Genomic DNA, 17,708 nt, shown 5'->3' with positions numbered 1-17,708 from the left:
CCATCTGCTATCAAAACCTGTTCATCATTATTTCATGTCATTTTAAGTGGGACCATTCTGAGATATGTTTACTGGCAGTAGGCTTGCCACACTCCTGACTGTGAAAGTATGGTAGGATAGTGCTTCCTTTCTATCTGCAAAAACATCTTAATATTAATTATCTACTAATAGGTTTTTCTTCAAGAAGAGCTCATTTTTTTCAGGCTCAAAGATGAAGGGACTGTAATCTTTCAGAAGGGTGGGGGGGGGGGGGGGTCCATTCTGGAGAGTGGCCATGGACAAGCCAGTACTTCCTCCGGCTAGTCTGATGATCCCGCTATCCCACTCCTCCTGTCTCACCCTCTACCACGTTATTACACGCTATACCTGTGTGCTTCAATTGTGTGCAAGTCCTAAGTCCTTGCATGCGTCTTCCCTGCCCGTTACACTAATTGCTATGGGAAGACCAGCTTTGTTATCTGTCAAACTTGGCCACTTCTGTGAGAATGATTGTGGTTAGCAAATCAGTAATAAATATGCAGTCATTAAATTAGTATTAAATGACTGTCAAAGGAATGGCAAAATAGTGGCTAGGGAGATGATGGACAGTAAAGTGTTGCTGTATTGGGTTTTCTTAAATGTGAGCTGTTAAGTGGTATTTCAGAACTGAGTAAATACTGTCTGATAGCACTAATGACAGCTAGGTTACACATTTTAACAAACATTCCACGAGAGTAGCTGAGTACTGGGTTCGATCACCTAAGGAAATGCAGAAATTTCACTAGAAGATTTTCAGAACTTTATGGATTAATATGTGCTAGATACATTTTCGGAGACTTGATGCCGCTTTGCAGCAAATGAGCTGGACTGGATAATCTCGTAAAGTCCCTGCTAGTGCTACATCTTTTAAGGTTCTCTGAATGAACTGAGAATCTAATGACTCCTAGTTGTTTTGGAAGCATGCAGGTGGGAGGTAAGAGAGAAAGGCCATCATATTCTGAAAGGAATAAAGGAGTATATGAAGTCTTGGGATTTTTCTTAACTTCCGGCGTGTAGTTACTGGAAGACTGTACAGTTTCAGGATTAAGCTCTTCAGTCCAGTATTGAAAACATTGTAATTTTTGGCCAAAGGATCAAAATGTGTACTTGGATCCTAACACAAAGCAAGCAAGCCAGCCAGCCAACTGTGATTACACAACCTCAAAATTCTCCTGCAAAGGAAACAGAAAGCAAAGAAAACAATTCAATTCAGTCCAAATACTATTTAGCACCTGCATCCTGCTTTGGTTCCCTCCTCTCCCCCTTTAAGACTATTTCACCACTTAGAGGTGTTTTGTTTTGGGGTATTTTCTTGTTGCCTGGGTTGGTAGGTTTTTTGTTTTGTTTTTAGTGTAACTTTTTCAGTTTTGGTTTATATGGAGATCTGAAAATTATCTACATCTTAACTTGTTGTATCTTTCCTTTATGCAGCTGTCGATATTTTAACAGAAGACTTAAAACTATATTTATATTCAAACTGATGATAAACAGAGCAGAATTTTATAATCTCACAGTGTTCCTGCTATCTCTAAATATTAAAACAGTTTTAGTATGTGCTTTTCCTTTGTTGATTGGGCAGCTGTAGTTCTGTTTTAAAAGTTTGAAAAATTCAAAGGAAATGGCTTTGTAATGTTTTACATAGTAGTAAAACTGCTGAATTAAAACAATGAAATCTTTTTATTATCCTTTGAGATATGAAATTTATCTAAATTAAGTATCTTCCATTATTTGCTAAAAATGTTAGTATGTTAAAATTCACAATGAAATAACATCTGCTCAGAGGAAGACTTGTCAAAGATACTGTAACTAAGCTATCTAATGAATGTTTTCAGCTTTCAAAAGAGGAAATATTGTGCATGGCATTTAGTTAAATAATTTGTCTGAAATTAGGTTCTCCTTTCTACCCCTAAGAAAAAGGGGCATTTCTGACTTGGAAACATCACAATTAAACTTGGAAGCTTTACTACTAAAGGTAAAAACAAAATTTGGAAATATCAAAGTTAAAAGAGGTAATGAAGATAGTGGACAACAAAGATTTATTTCAGGTCTTGCTTAGAGGCACACTACGTGGCACGGGGCATCAAGCTGTGTTTGAAATCTACTCAGGGTGACTTGTTTGCAGTATCAGTCCTTCTACTCATTTCTTCCACTTTTCAGGAGTATGTACTTCAGACCTTTTCAAGATATCATCCCAGGAGAAACTAGAGGCCTTAGTGAGCTCTCCATTGAGCTTCACTATTGTGAAAGCTATGTCTTTTAGATGCTTCTGAATTATTTTTATTTGTTTTTGCATGTAAAAGTTTATTTTACTTATCAAGGCTCATACTTGAGACTAGAAACCACATAGTCTGTAGGGTGTTCTACACAGGTTCCTGCACAGATCCTCACCATTCCCTATAATTTCACTGAAAAAGCATTTTACTAGTCTTTTGTAACTGTCATTTTCTCCAGAAGAGAGGAGCTGGTACTGGGCTTACACCAAAGCAAATGAAATGATAATATTATGAACATATTGTGATACAGACCAAGGTGGAAGGGCTCAAAAGTTATTACCCTTTATATAAATGACTTCCTTGACAAGTTATTTAGACTTCCAAAGACATGTTGTTCAGTGAGAGGGAAAAGAGGCAGGACTTGCTTGACTGGAAAACTTTGAGAACCTTTCCACAAATGAGCATTTGTGCTCACATTCACCCTGGTGCTGCTGGTTTTGTGAAGTTGTCAACAGCTGGAAGGGCATGTAATTGACTCCAATATGGGTTTTTTCATCTCTCATAGATAAGGGGAGAAGTGATGGTCATTTTGATTCTCCATCCAAACGTTCATACTCATTCTGAATCTGGCTGGCTGGGACGAAGGACAGCTTCACGCTGAGGAACTTGGTTGCATGTAAGGTTGCAGAGGGTAAAAAATAATTGCAGAATACTAGTTTGTGCAGAGCTTGTTGGGACTTTGACTTCTTTTTTGTATAAGGCTACTTGGAGTACAGATTGGCAAATAGCAAGATTACAGGTAATATTTCTTCTATTAGTATATCTCTATCGTATTAAAGAAGATATCTTGCTATTCTGTAGTATTTTTGTATCATTAGAGAACATCACTATCATGTCATTCCATAGTTTGCTGAGATATGTGTTATTGTATGACCCTTTGCTGATTAGCTAAAAATTGTCTCAGGAATATTTGGGTCTTTCTCATTGTCTGAATATTTCTTAGGTTTCTCAATCCGTGAAGTGTGCCAAGTTAAGGCTGGATAATCACCTTTTCTGGTGATTGCTGGTTCAAGTCCACAGGAGGGAATTCAGAGTCAGCCCCTGTGTTAGAAATATTATACTGTCAAAGGAAGAGTGAAAAAGAGAGTAGCAAGGCTGCCCCCCCAGACTTATCACCTCTGAACCCCCAAAAGAGGGGATTTGTATGAAGCAGCAGGGATTTTTAGTCTTCTATCAATATTGATCTCTAACATACTATTCGCTCAGCCTGATCTGTAAGTTATAGCAGTACTGTAGAGAACTAAAAAAATATGAAGTAATAGTGTAGCTGTGCAATGTAAGTAACAAGGAATTTGAGTGGGCATATTTATGGACTAAGTTATGGATTGAGAAGTAGGATGTTTGGTGTCAATGAGGAGACTGACCAAAGTTTAAACAAGAGGTACGCGATCTTGTTGTGGGGAGGATGTGCAGACTAAGAAACACTTGAATGCCGCATTTAAAGATATATAGCATCAACTGAACATATGGTGCTGTTAGTGACTGGTACCTGTGTACGTGCTTTGCTTATGGATAAAGCAATTAGTTTGTTAGTGAATTCACAGGAGATGGTAACTGCTAACTAATAGGCCAGGCACTGAATAAATGTACATAAAACTTACATATTTATTCTTAAGAATTTTTTTATATACGTATATGTAAAATATACACATATGCATAAAATTTGTTTGTTTAAAGGGAAGGGAAACCATGAAGCCGTAGCTTGGATTCTTTGGATGTGGACTGCTGTATGCGTTGAGCTTACTTGTTTTTTGAGTAAACCGTGTTTGACTTGCCACCTGATTTGGGGTATTAACCCAGAACTAATCATTCAGTCTGTGGTGGACATCGTTTTTTGCATGTACTAGATTATTCTTCAGCTGTTTTTCTGGCTAAATCCATACTAGAAAAAAGGATGGGCAGGGTCCCTAGCAAATGAGGACATAGCTACATGTGCAGAGCTAAACATGGGAAGGAACTTGTTAGGGAACACCTAAACGAGTTGAGGTGAGCATGCCCCAGTCTCCTTCCAGGCGAGGTTCGGGGTCCATGCTCCTCTTCCTCCCTACCTGGGCATTGCCTGGGGGAGTCAACACTGTGCTGGGGAGCAAGCCCACGCTTCCTCGCCGTGGTGGCTGGGGGAGAAGTGCTCAGATTGCCCCCTGATCTTTTTGCATTGGTGGGTATAGACCTTGGGCCTGAGCAGAGGATGGTCTTCATATAGATCCTCAGAGGCAGGAAAGAGAATAGTGCTAGGCAGTCGCCCCTTTCCACTACAGAGCTACAAATGAGCACATGGTAGATCTTGGGAGAAGTTTTTGGCTCCTGTGAACAAAAGTTTTACTTGCTGACTCTGAGGACTGACTAGGTGGCATTATAGTGAACTGGGTACAACAGAAACAAGTGACTGCAACGCTTTAATATACTCTGAAAGTACTGTTTTACAAGACACATTCTAAGGGTTTTTTCTATAGTTCAGTGCTGCTAAAACCTAAATATTGTACTGGAATGCTGGGCTCTAAAAGTGTAGGTTTAACTCAAAGGGTATAAAAGGTCAGAAAAAGATTACAAATAGGAACTGAAAAGTCACAGATAGGAACTGCTGTGCATGCTCTTTCTTCACATTTCCCTTTCAGTTAGAGTAATTTTAAGTTTTAGCATATGACAGATTTTTATCGTAAATTACTACTGGAATATACTTTCCAACTTTTGAGTCAATTTTGCAGAAATTAATCTGCAAATTCTTCCATGTTTCAGAGTGAGAGATCAAAGAAAATTCCAAATGGAAAACATGCTTTTGGGGGGGGGGGGGGGGGAGAGTTCTACCTTCTCAAGCTCTTGTAATGAAGATAATTAAAATCAAAGCAAAACTAATTAAGAACTTAAAAGTGCAAGTTAGCAGTTGTATAATGTCCATGAAACGTGGCAGAGCCAGTTTATTGTCAATAGAAGGTCCATGTCAAGCAGACCAGTGATATACTCATGAATAGCTCAGAATGACAATCACTGCTAAATTCTGGTTTTGTTACCACTGTTGTTAGTCGATCTGAAGAAATTGCTATTTTGGCAGGGAATCCCCCCTCTTCCCTGAGAGTTTTGCCTGTGTAAGCAGTCAGAGACAGACCGGCTAAGCGTTTGTATGTATTTATCTGTTTTTTCTCATGGAACTAAGTTGTCATTTTAAACTTTCAGCATTTACCTAATTGGAAACATTGGGTGGCATGGCTCTGTTTTTGGTTTAGCCATTCCCCAGTACAAAATCCTAGCATGTTTACATGTGTGCTTCCCTTCTCTCATTCTACTTCAGGAGTAAGAGGCATTTCCCCCCCAAAACCCACAAAGATTTTACAATACAAACCACAACAAAGCTTTCTTGTTTGCTTTGTTAGCTTTTCTTTAATGAATGATCAAGAGTGTTCTATGTATATGTTTTGTCCTCTTTCTTGAAAATGGAGCGAGAACAGAATTTTGTTTCTTTCATTGGAGCCGTAGTAAAAATAACCTTTAATTTTGTTGAGTAAAAAAAATTATTAAATTGCATGAAACATTCACACTTCTTGTTAAATAGCATATATAAAAAAATTTAAATTGTTTTGATGATCTTTTATCCCTAAACATTCATTCATATAACATTGTATCATATAGATCAAGAGCTTATGTTTGAATGCAAAATGTGCATTTTTTTAGTGAATGTTTAGTGAAGCCTAATGAGCATACTCCATGCCATAACAAATCAAGAATGTATTAGATTATTTAAGTTTTGTTTACTTTGAAGAGTGTTGCTTTATGGGAGATGATTGTTTTTTGGGGAGGGGTCTCAAATGCTCCTAGCAGATGGAGATTGAAAGTGCTCTGAAGACAGCATACTGAGCAACTCAAATCTAAGCAGGGTGGTGCAATCGCCTAAATAATGGAAGGAGAGCTCTGAAAGAGACAGTGCTGATGCCTACAGAAAAAAACAGTTCTGGAAATATAACTGCTTCTCTATGTATCTGGCTTTTTGACTAAGGCAGATATTAATTAGATTCACAGCAAATCATTTACATTCTCATGATAGAACTGAAGAAGCACTCAATTATATAAACGTTATCTTCTTTATAATTCTTTTTAAGAACCCTGTTGACCTGCTTTTCATAATTGCATTCATTCAAGTAAGAAAAATTCAGATACCTTTGACCTCTGCCAGTCAATATGATCACAGACAATGACCCTTATCCGTTATCATTTAGGAATTGAATGCATGTTTACAGCGGCGACTACCTCATTAAAGTTGCAGCATTCCTATCGTAGACAAACACTGGTTGCCATCTTATATTCTGAATTTTTTTCTGCTTGTCTAGTAATAGCAGTGTACTGTACCTCTGAATATGATAATCTTTGAAAACTACAAATGCTGATACATTTAAACTGGAATTTTGGTTTGCCAAATTTAGTGTAATTGCATAAATTATAATTGTAATTAGTTTTTGGCATACTTAAAAAAAAAAAAAAAGAGAGACAGAGAGAGAGAAAAAAGAGATTTCAAGCTTTGTCCTCTTAAAAACATAGGCCTGTCTTTTGACAAAATAAATTTTTGGCTCTAGCAACATATTTACTTTAAAACAAAGGCACTGGCTTTTTTGTGAAACTTTCCTTCTAAGAGGCATTGCCAGGTGTTTGCAACATAGGGTAGGAGCACTATCCTTCGGGAGGCAAAGCTTTCATTGACCCATAGAGAGATTTCTAACCATCTGGTCTGTATCTCAAAGAATCAATATGTTAAAGATATGTGAATTTGCTCATCCTCTGGGAGCCTGCCTGTGCAGCACACAGAATACAAAAGAAAACAGTGCTCTGAAAGAGGTGTCACTAAAAATAACCTTTTTCTTCAGTTATGAAATAAAACTTAGTTGACCATTTTTAAGATATGTTTTTAAAAATACTATTTGTTGTGTATTTACAAGTAACTGGGCCAATTCATTTTGCAAAGGTAGCAGCTGAAAATAAGAGATAATTGTAAGAGATATGCAAAATAAAACAGTTTGAAAAAACACTGTTCCAGAGGGAATAAAAATTTGAGCTTGTATTAAGCTCCTTTACCCTAAACAAGATCTATTTTTAAAAGTATTTTACAAGTAAAAATGTGTTTCTTCACTCCATTAGGTTTTTCTCAAGGTAGAGAATGTGAAAAGCTTAGATCTTTCTACTTTCTGTATTACTGAATAAAACAGAAAGCAAGAATTTAATTATGTGGAAGTAACTAAATGATTTCAACCTACTAAAATTAAAAAGAACCACCTTTCTCGTCGTCTTTCTTGTCGTCTTTCTCGTCGTCTTTTTTTTCCCAAAAAAGCATGCCAAAACCTTTGGGCCATTTATGGATTAGTCTCTTTATATTTATATGTACCAAGTCACACTCATTTTGTAGTGTGTATCTTTACCCAAAATAATAAGAGAAGTACGATCTATCTGACCATCTGCAGCTTTAGAAAAACTTAGCCCTCCCATAGGCATGGGGTAATGGCCCATAACAGGGCTTACTGAGCGCTGTATCAATGTTCCTTCTTACTTCACATCAGCAACCTACCAGATTTTCTGTGTCAGACTCTCATTGCCCTTCAACACAGTGATAGAGCACTTCCCCCTTTCCATATACTTCCCCATTTGAATGCCATTTACTTAGGCATTTATGGTGTTATTCATAGGTTTCTGTTGTATTCCTGTTCGTTATTGCTGGCAGTAGTATTGATCTGATGCATTTTAACTGACAGATGACATTGAGCAGAGAAAAGGTATTTTATTAAAGATAAAAGCATAAAACAGAATGAAATGTTGCAGATGAGAAAGGTCTCTGAATTAATAGTAGTATGTCCTTTCTTGCTTGTCTGTCTTTCTGCTTAAATTTTACATTTCCAGGAGAGATGTATTAAGGACTAGGTTGAAGAAGGGTCTGTTTTAAACTTTTAAACCAGTTTCATTTCTTTCTGTTAAATTTTCTTCCGTGATATCCGCAACTGTTATGGATGGGCAGTGTTTAATGTAGATGTTGCACCAAAAAAAATAGAGAAGCTCTGCAGCTTCATACTGATTTCTTTGGCATCACTGTAAGCTGAGTTTACAAGCTTAAATAACTGTACTGAAATTCTTCATCAACTTCAAATACGATTTTTTTTTCTCAACACTGAGCTCTGCTTCTTGCAGTATATAAGCAGATTTGGAGTATTATATTTTGACATAAATGACAGCAGTGATTTCTCCCTTCACCTAATTATTGCTAGTCAGGACTTTCAGAAAAGAAACAACAGTCCTTTTTCTAGGTATTTTACATATAGAAAATTGAGTAGGTTTATGTAGAACCAGTCACATGTGTAAATGCATAAATGTTTTGATACTGAAGATACTACCATCAATTACAGAAGATACTATCATCAATTAAAAATAATAATTTTTTCAGTGCTATAAATAAGTGGGCACAGTAGATAAATATGTATTAAAAACCAGCTATTGCAAACAGGCGTGTAATACATAGAGAATGACAGATATTTCATACTGTGTTGTAAGGTTTCTGTAAGATCAGTATTCACAAAATTGCTATTTTTTAATGTAGAATTCTGTATACATGTTTTGTGTATACTAGTGTATAGCCTTGAAATGCTAAAACTCGCCTAACTCTCTCCCTCTTTCTGACTTTCAAGGTTGCAAAATTTCTTCCATGAGCATATGTAAACCTGTACTTTTATTACATAGTATTCATTTTTTACAAAACGGATGAACGCGGTTGTTTCTGTACTCTGCTGTTTTAGTAAATACAAGGAATTAAAATATAACAGAAATGCTTAAGACTTCTACAGAGTAATAGAAGCAGCAATGTAGCTATTTATGTAGATCTACCTAATACTTGCAACTTTCAGTCACGTGAAACTGTAGCCATTGGTAGTTTTAGAGACTGACCTTGGACAAAGGGCTGTGTGAAGGATGTAACTGAGTATGTTAATTTTAACAAAGTGTTCCTATTGTTATTTCCTGGAATTGTAATACACAGCTCTCCCAAAACTGTGCCCAGAGAATTTTTCTTTAAAGCTTGGAGTCAGCTTTACAAGCACGTTTAGAAACACATCTTGCAATGATTAGACAATGATTAGACAACCAACGTACTTCTGTATATATATATTTTTGGAAATGCGTATTTTGTTTAGGAGGCCAATTAAGTTGTTCTGAGCAGTGCTGTTTTTTATTATAATGCTAATTGCTAGTTAACATATCTGACTAAGATGTGAATACTGTGAGGGTTCCTGATAATTACAAACAGTTAATCACAAGCTGTAGCAAAATAGATCTTGTTTAAGAGCAAATCAGTTCATCAGATACTTAAGCTAGCTGTGTACAAAGACAATGAATTACGGCATGCTCATAATGATTAGAAAATGTAACAATACCCATTAGCTTTCAGTATGAAGTAAACTGATGAACTGATCTGGAAATGGAATTGGGCTTAATTCTCTCTGTATTTATACCCAATTTTGTATCTCTGTAACAACTATTGACTCCAGTGAAGTTATTCCTCATTTGTATTAGCATAAGGGAGAGAGCAATCCAAAAAGCTTTTCCCAGTGGCTTGCAATGTAACGATGTGGAAGGCACTGCTGCAATTTATATATTGATAAAATGAATACAATGTATTGCACAGAAGCTTTGTGAGCAGATAGATTGGGTGTGCCATATTTCCAAAATTGCCCTCATAAGGCCCTTCTTTCTGAGGTGTCTCTGTTCTGATTTCAAATAACTAAATCCTGTGTTTGAAACTTTGTCACATGAAATCTCAAATGTTGATATATGTACCCTTGAGACAAGATTCAGTTGTTAAAATATATATTTAAAGCAATAGTCAAAATAAATATGTATTTTAGAAAGACCTTTGGCTGCTTACAAAAAGTATGTTCTGGAAAAAGTCTAGTAGCTTGAAATAACAATATGGCAATATTTTCTGGGGACGGGAGAGGAGAATGATACCTCAGTGCAGATACTATGAAGTTAAAGCTTGTTGAACTCTGTGTAGTTAACAAACTTAGTTCATGGTGAAATAGTTTAAGAGAAGAATAGAATTTCTTAAAATTCTATTTCATAGAGGTAGTTTCTGCTAAACTTCTTCATGTCTAGTTGGAATGGTTACTCCCACTAAAATACTGTAGTGGTGTGTTAGGGCTGTCCAATCTCAGTAATGGCACCATCTTTAGCTGTCTCATTAAATATCATATTGTTCATATTGTTTCTATTCTTTGCTTTGATTTCTGATTTCAAAATCACTTTATTTTCGCTTTTACTTTTCATTACACTTTATTTTTCTTCATTTTTTTAATCATTGCATTTTAAAACATTTTTATTTTCAGAAGAACATCAGTTATGTGACGTAGGAGAGTTTCTTTGTCGTGATCACGTGACTTGTGTATCTCAACACTGGCTATGTGATGGAGAACCTGACTGTCCTGATGATTCAGATGAGTCTTTAGACACGTGTAAGTAAAGAAAGTGCCAATTTTATTTTATTTCCCTTCTAACTGTAGCATTTATAGTTGCACTCAGTATACAATTGTAAGGATGGATTTTACTCTTAAAAAATACTAGAATAAGTCTTCATATCTAGAGGAACAGGTTGCATTCGCTATTTAGGTGAGAGACAAAAGAAATGGAAGGTGTTTTGTTTGTGTGCCACTTTGTAATGAACACTATCACCAGGGCATGTGTTCTTTATGCTCATACTGAGCTAATAGATTAGCTACAGAGGGCAGAAGCAAAGTCAGGCACAGGAAGAAAATATTCCTCTAAAAAGGGGGGAGGTGGATTGAAATTGAATAGTGCAAAAATATTTTCGATAAAAGAAAGAGCATGCAAACATCAAAGGAAGAAATGAAAGAAAATGAAAAACTACAAGAACGAAGAAGCAAAGAAAGGAAAATGAGGGAAAGCTTTAATAAAATATGTTTAATTATCATAGAAGGTCTTGTTTTTTATGTGACTAAGAGCTTCTGAAGACGAGAATAGTAACCTTACAGACTTTTTTTCTTACCAGCCTTGTAGACTACTGATGAGATGATATTAAATCTTAATGTTCCCTTGTTTCTTGCGTTCTGAGGAAAATGAGGGAATTTGCTGGTTGTATCTCCAGGATAATCAGTTAATGTGAGAGAAGAGTCATGTATTTTCAAAGCAATACTGATAATCAAGAAGGCTAGAAATACGTTTTTTTTTTCTGCTAAAAGAACAGAAAATATCATAGAATCATAGACAGTATTTAGGAGTCTAATCTGTAAAGTGAGGGAAAGAAAGTTGAGATGTCTGGAAACCATTTCTGGTTGGGCAAACATTGTACAAATGATTGCAACCTTCCTGCTCCACAGTTTGCTCCCTGAAATAGCTAGGAAGATTGCCTCTGGGACTATGATGAGGATTCTCTGATTAATTATTTGTTAAGCACTTTAGGATTCTCAAGAGATATAACACTCTATTTGGAAGCATCAGGTACATTTAGAATTTTTATTACTGCACTGATAGGTGATTACTGTTTTCTCTCAATATAATAATTATTTTGAAGTGTGATGTCAGTATCTGCAGTTGAAAGGGTTATTTTTCTGCTAATTAATTAATATTGTGAATAAGAGCACAAAGTCGCATGCAGAGTTTTTAGTTTGCCTCCTGATATTTAGCATGTAGTTCTACACATAGCACATAGTTCTAGGATATAGTTCCAAGAACTTTGCTTATCTGATTGCGCTGGACCATGTGATCTGTGTTCGGTAATGCCATTTAAAACAATAGCATCTTACAAACATAAGCTTTGAAGTTAGAAAGAAGAAGTTGGCTTGAAGAAGCAAAGGAGGGGTGGGCAGGAAGCCCCTGTTCTTCCCAACATTATTTCTTTCCTCCTTTGCAAATGCTAATGATTTCCTTAGTATCCATTACTGAACAGTGTCCTAAGTCAAAGGTGGGTGTTAGTTTCATTGCTTTTCTGGCTGTGGAGCAGCAAATTCCTCATGCACATAAAGGCTGTGTAGCTCTTTGCTGGCAAACTGCTGATACCTGGGCAGCACTTGACTGTGCAGGGTGAAATTATAATTGTGACATGACTGGTGTCTCACTCTTTCATTTAAGCTCAGCTGAGGCCTCTACTTAAGAACTAAGTGACAGCACTGGGATGCTGAGTGGAACTTTTTATGTATTTGTTCGCAATTTTGTTTTGGTATTAATGGTTCTATGTTAGCATAATTTACTATAAAATGTGGTAGTTCTTGAAATATGTGTATGCTTCATCAAGTAAGCTGTTTTTACGTGTTAGAGATGACTATAGTGTTCCATGTTTTTTCTGCTCACATTTTGCATGATGGCATCTGTGAGGAACGTTTAATTACCTTAAAATATTTTTATGAAATATTTGAAGACTCTGTGGTATTAATGCCAGAGACACAGAACCTTCAGTTTTAGTGCGTTGGGTCGTCTTTCTGCTTGTTTATAGATGAATGCAGCTACTATTTGTCAGCTCTTTGCTGACTTGCATACAATGAATTATTTGGTGTAGCATGACAGATATTACTAGTTGTTCCTACAGCCATAAACAAATGAAGTTTGATTGATTTTTCTGTGGGTTTGTGCCTAGTAAAAGGGTTTTCTGGGTTCTAATAATGTGCAAGCATTGATCAAAGCTTTTCCTGCAAGTGGAAGGTCTTAACTTCTCTCACATGTGGATTTCAAGGTACCTGAAAAGAGGTAAGTTCCTATGCTGAAGCTTTTTCCACAGTGAGAATATGACAAGTCTTGGCACACTCTGTCACTCAGCCATCTATTGCAGAAGGTTTTTGGCACATTCTGTCACTCAGCCATCTATTGCAGAAAGTTTTTGGCATGCTCTCTCACTCAGCCATCTATTGCAGAAAATTTTTAGGAACTAAGTATTTTTGAACTCTCTCCTGGCAGCATTTTGACCAGATTTTCAGTATAGCCCAAAAGCTACTGGGCTAAGCAAGCATATACAGTATGATTGTATCAGATTATTTCCTGAAGAATCCCAATGAAATCATACAATCTAGTCCCTTTACTAATTTAGGAAAGAGATCTAGGATGGACAGAAAGGAGAAAAAGATGGCATTCTTTGTTACTGTTAAATTCAGTCTCTGTGTCAGCAAAGGTTGGATCAGGGCTTTATGCAGCTACAGCTTCTGTTTGCTTTAGCCAAGCAGTTTGATGGAGCTGTCCTGTCACTGCCTGTGCTCTTTTGAGTCTAAAAATGGAGATTCCATCACCAGTTTGTCACTCTTCTACTTCCCATCTTCCAGTAAGTGGTCTCACAAATAGCTTTGAAAAAGCAGGAGTGAATTCCTGTGGCACCTACACTTGTGCTCTGTTCTGTTTCTCAGCAGCTGTAATTCATTCTCCTCTCAGTGAAGTTACTGCTTTTTATAGTCCCAAAGAACGTGGTTCGGTGATTCATAATGAATGTTTTAGTGAACAAATTCTGTTGCTTTTCTGTTAGTGAATTGTTCACGAGAAAATCGATTTTTAAAAGTTTTATTAAAAAAACTCTTGACCAAGTAATTTCTATCCTATCTTGGGTAGAAATACTCCAGGTTTTTCATGAGGCTTTTGCACATATTCAGGATTCAAAAATAAGCTTACTTAACCTAATCGGATGATGCTAGCTTCTTTGGTAGGCTAAATCAACAAGCTCACTTGAAAACAATAGAACTCTTTGAGGGTCTCCAAAATCTGACCAGACATGCTTGATGCTTACAGGTAGATTTTGGTCTGGAGATTGATACAAATGTTTAGAGGACCTCTTCATTAAAAAAAAAAAAATTCTTTATTTCCTATTTTGGTGGGATAATTGCAGAAGGATCAAAAATGCCATTGAAGGAAATGGAGCTTAAAGGGTAAAATAGTGACAAGCTTGTACAATATCTAAATGCCAGTTTTCTGTTGCCTGCTTTAGGCATTCAATAGGTAGTAAAAATCAATATTACACAGATGATGTTTCCAATTTTATCATTCTTGCCCCCTATCTTGAACTTAAGCTGTAAGCATTTGCCTGTCTCAGCAGTTTTTAAAGGGGCTTAAGTAGGGGAGTTCATTAATTGCATCTCAAAGCACAAGCTTAAAACATTGTCATTTTAGGGTACCAATGTGTATACCATTCTGTAGTTGATCCTTTGACTAAAAAATTTCGTCATCTGTGAATAAGCAATGCAGTTGCCCAAGAAATTTGACCTGATATCCTGTTACATGGCTTTTTGCTGAACCTACTACTAAGAGGGTGAAGATCCGAAAGGTATATTTGGAAATAATTCCATTTATTTGTATTAAGGAATTTCTTATGTTAACAGCTTCAGGATTTATCTGGCTTCCATGTTCTTTTCTAATCTCAGTTCACAAATTCCTCTCTGTCAAAGTGCATCATGCTAAGGAAAGGTCAAACGGAGGAGCAGGAAAATAAATTACTTTCTGCAGCTTCTTTTGGAACTATACACATCTATTGTATTCATTTTTTGTAATGCTTAGTGCAGCAGCAATTCCAGCAAGGGCTCCTGTATTGTCTCTTAGCCATGAAATAGAGGAAGATATTACACTGTTGGAGATTTGCCCTATGAAGAAAGGCTTGAAGTCTGGCACAAGTATACTGTGGACTGTTTTCATACCATTCTGCGGCATGTTCCAGGCTGCAGTGCTTTGCTAAAGCGTGCGTAGTTTTCCATTAGGACAGCCTTTGATGCTAAGTATTGCTTGAATATAGTAAAGACTTTGTGAGAGGAAAAAACACAGTACGATATCAGCACTTCCACTCCCACAGCATAAAAGTACCTGATACTCTGTTCTTTTAGCAGCATGAAAATTCCTAAAACAATTCCCTGTAGTTCTGTGTTTCATACTGTCCACAACTGCGTGTACTTTGTTATCCTGGCGTTGCTGTTCTTGTATTTGAGCTTTCTTAAATGGTATCTAAACAGCCATTGAATACAAATGACTCACACAGTTTATTTGTAGCCACCTAGTCTGGAATTGAAAGAACCTCAGTTTCCGTTAGCAAACAGTTAGATTTTGAATGGTCCTTATCTCTAGAGGTTTGAGTAGATGTAACTTTATCATAAACATGTTGAAATTAGCTCTGATAATAATCCTTTGCTAGGATGTTGAGAGACTATCAGCCTAAACTGAAGTTAAAGGAGCAACAGAAAGGCAGCAACAAGAAGTACCTTGTTTACAAGCTTGAGTCTCACTCTGCTAAAATAGCTTCTCCCATTCTCTGGATGTTAATTATGTGAGACTAGCTTCGCAAGCTTAAAAATTGTTAATTTGGTGCCTAAATTGTAATTCTCTTTCCAGTAAATGATTGATAAGATAATTGAATACTATGTTGCTCCTATGGTATGAAAGGACAAAGACCAAATTTCCTAAAGCTCCTAAACCTTTTATGAATAGATCCGTTGAAATTCTATAGAAGTCAGGCTCCCAAACCTTTCTTAAGTAGCTTTTGAAAATCCCAGATCAATAAATAACTTTTGCATGTATTCAAGATGAGCTGTCATGAGATTCAAGATGAGCTGTTATGAGACTGTTGAAGGTAAATGAAGAAGATGCTGAACACAGGGGAAAAATGCATCTTGTGTTTTCACCCTTTAATTTTGCTGTATGCGGTTACTGTTGAACAAGGACATCTACATAAAATAGCTGCATGTACCTATTCTTCAGGAAGAACCACACTGAACCATATTAGCTGTCATATGAATTTTAACTAATTTGAGGTTATGAACGTATACAAGAACTTTCATATCAGTAGTGTAAAACAGCTTCCATAGCTCTTGTAGGAGGTGAACCACAACAAAATGACAAATGCCAAGAAGTTTTAAGAAACTGCTGCTAGTTTAAGTAAAATGAAGTTAAATATTTAATATAACAATACATTACTGCCATGTTTTTGTGCTTGCTGATGGAGAGAAGTACTTCCAACAGAATCGGATGAATGTTTTAAAGAAGGATTAATTTTCCTGGTACTGGTTTTGCAGATCTGAAAGAAATGTACTTCTCACTGGATCTCCCATTGCAATTTCCCCTGGCAAAGCTGCAGTGGTTGGCAACCACCGGTAAAGACAAGACTTTGTTATGGCCCATGTTTTTGCCATACTACTTTCTGGCCTGTAGCCACTCAGCTATGCCCTGCTTGAACTCTTTCAGACAGTTTGCTCTTCTCTGCTCCTTTTCCCCAGAGTGAACATTTGGGCTTCAGCTCCATCTGACCTCTGCTTTCTCCTCACTCTGTGATTTGAAAAAAACTACCTTATTTGGCCCCTCCAGGGAAGGTCATTCTGTTGGTGTGATGTGATTTCCGATGTTCTAGTAGTAAACGGAGTATTAGAGCAAACAGTCTGGAAAGGATGAATGTCAATTGTGCTCGTACCCTCCAGATCTTTTGGAAAGGTTATAGAAAAGTAACCCATTGAGACAGTTCATGCATTATATTAATTCTGGAGAAGAGATGTTCAAGTTGTTGCACTGTAATATTTGAGGACCGGTATTGATTAGGCTCCATTGCCTTCCTAAGAGATTTCATGCCTTGGGAATCTTTTTATATTTCTCTCCACTAATTCTGTTCCTTTTCCGATTGGGCCACGAGGTCTTTGAGCACAGTTAAGCAGTCATCCTAGGCCGGGGAATAACCTGAATATTTTTGCACTTATCTTCTGTCAAAGCCAATATATAAGCAGTGGTGTTGAGGCCCAAGTGAACATTTAGAGGCAATTCCTTTTTATACTTTCCTGAAGAAGGTAAACTACTTCTGAAACATAAGCATATTTTCAAGTTACTGGAATACATGCACTGTCTTGAATATAAAACTAGTTCATTTTTTGTGTGTGTGAGTGCCTTTGAACACTTGGTGTGAATATTCACATGACTACGGCCTCTATAAAACCTGATCCTCGTATTATTTGGAATATAGCTATATAGCCTATTCTCAGCAGGTATGAAATTTCACTGAACAAAAGCCACGAAAATGTTCTGGCATGACACTAAACACCAGCATAACCCTGACCCCAAGCTGATGGATTCCACCAGAAGGGGGACCCACTGGCTTATCTGGCTTTTGGGTGGGAGCTTTTCTGCATTTTACCGTCTGAAGTATGGAAAGAGTGAGGTTATGCCTGCTTATATTTTTATATTTTAATTTTCTTAAAATAAGGGCTAGATGCATGTATAAATGATAGCTCTGAGAGCTTGAGTGGGATAGCAGAATCTGATCCACAGGAATGTTCAAAAGGACAGATAATGAAGTACTTGAGCATTGCTAGGACTGTTATGGTACACTGAACACCTATTGTATGTATCATATAACCTGTCAGCCAGGTAACACTGCAGGAACTAAAATTTATACTGTACTAAACACAAGGATTTTGCAAGAGCAAGCTGTAAATTTATCCAACT

At 36.8% G+C, this 17,708-nt stretch overlaps 1 protein-coding gene across 2 annotated transcripts in view; it reads left to right on the top strand.

Moving 5' to 3' along the window:
- LRP1B (LDL receptor related protein 1B) overlaps positions 1-17,708 on the top strand; it is a 741,350-nt gene that overhangs the window by 170,388 nt on the left and 553,254 nt on the right. The window contains exon 2 of one of the 2 annotated variants that reach the window (XM_068949290.1): positions 10,637-10,762. The exons of the other annotated variant lie outside the window; for it this stretch is intronic. Within the exon in view, the coding sequence (XP_068805391.1) occupies positions 10,637-10,762 (126 nt within the window). The remainder of the gene's footprint in view (positions 1-10,636; positions 10,763-17,708) is intronic. 2 annotated transcript variants of the gene reach the window in all.

The sequence above is a fragment of the Struthio camelus genome, chromosome 6, assembly GCF_040807025.1.
Source record: "Struthio camelus isolate bStrCam1 chromosome 6, bStrCam1.hap1, whole genome shotgun sequence".
Taxonomy (NCBI): domain Eukaryota; kingdom Metazoa; phylum Chordata; class Aves; order Struthioniformes; family Struthionidae; genus Struthio; species Struthio camelus.
Note: the sequence above shows the minus strand (reverse complement) of the source record. Positions and strands in the feature narration are given on the sequence as shown.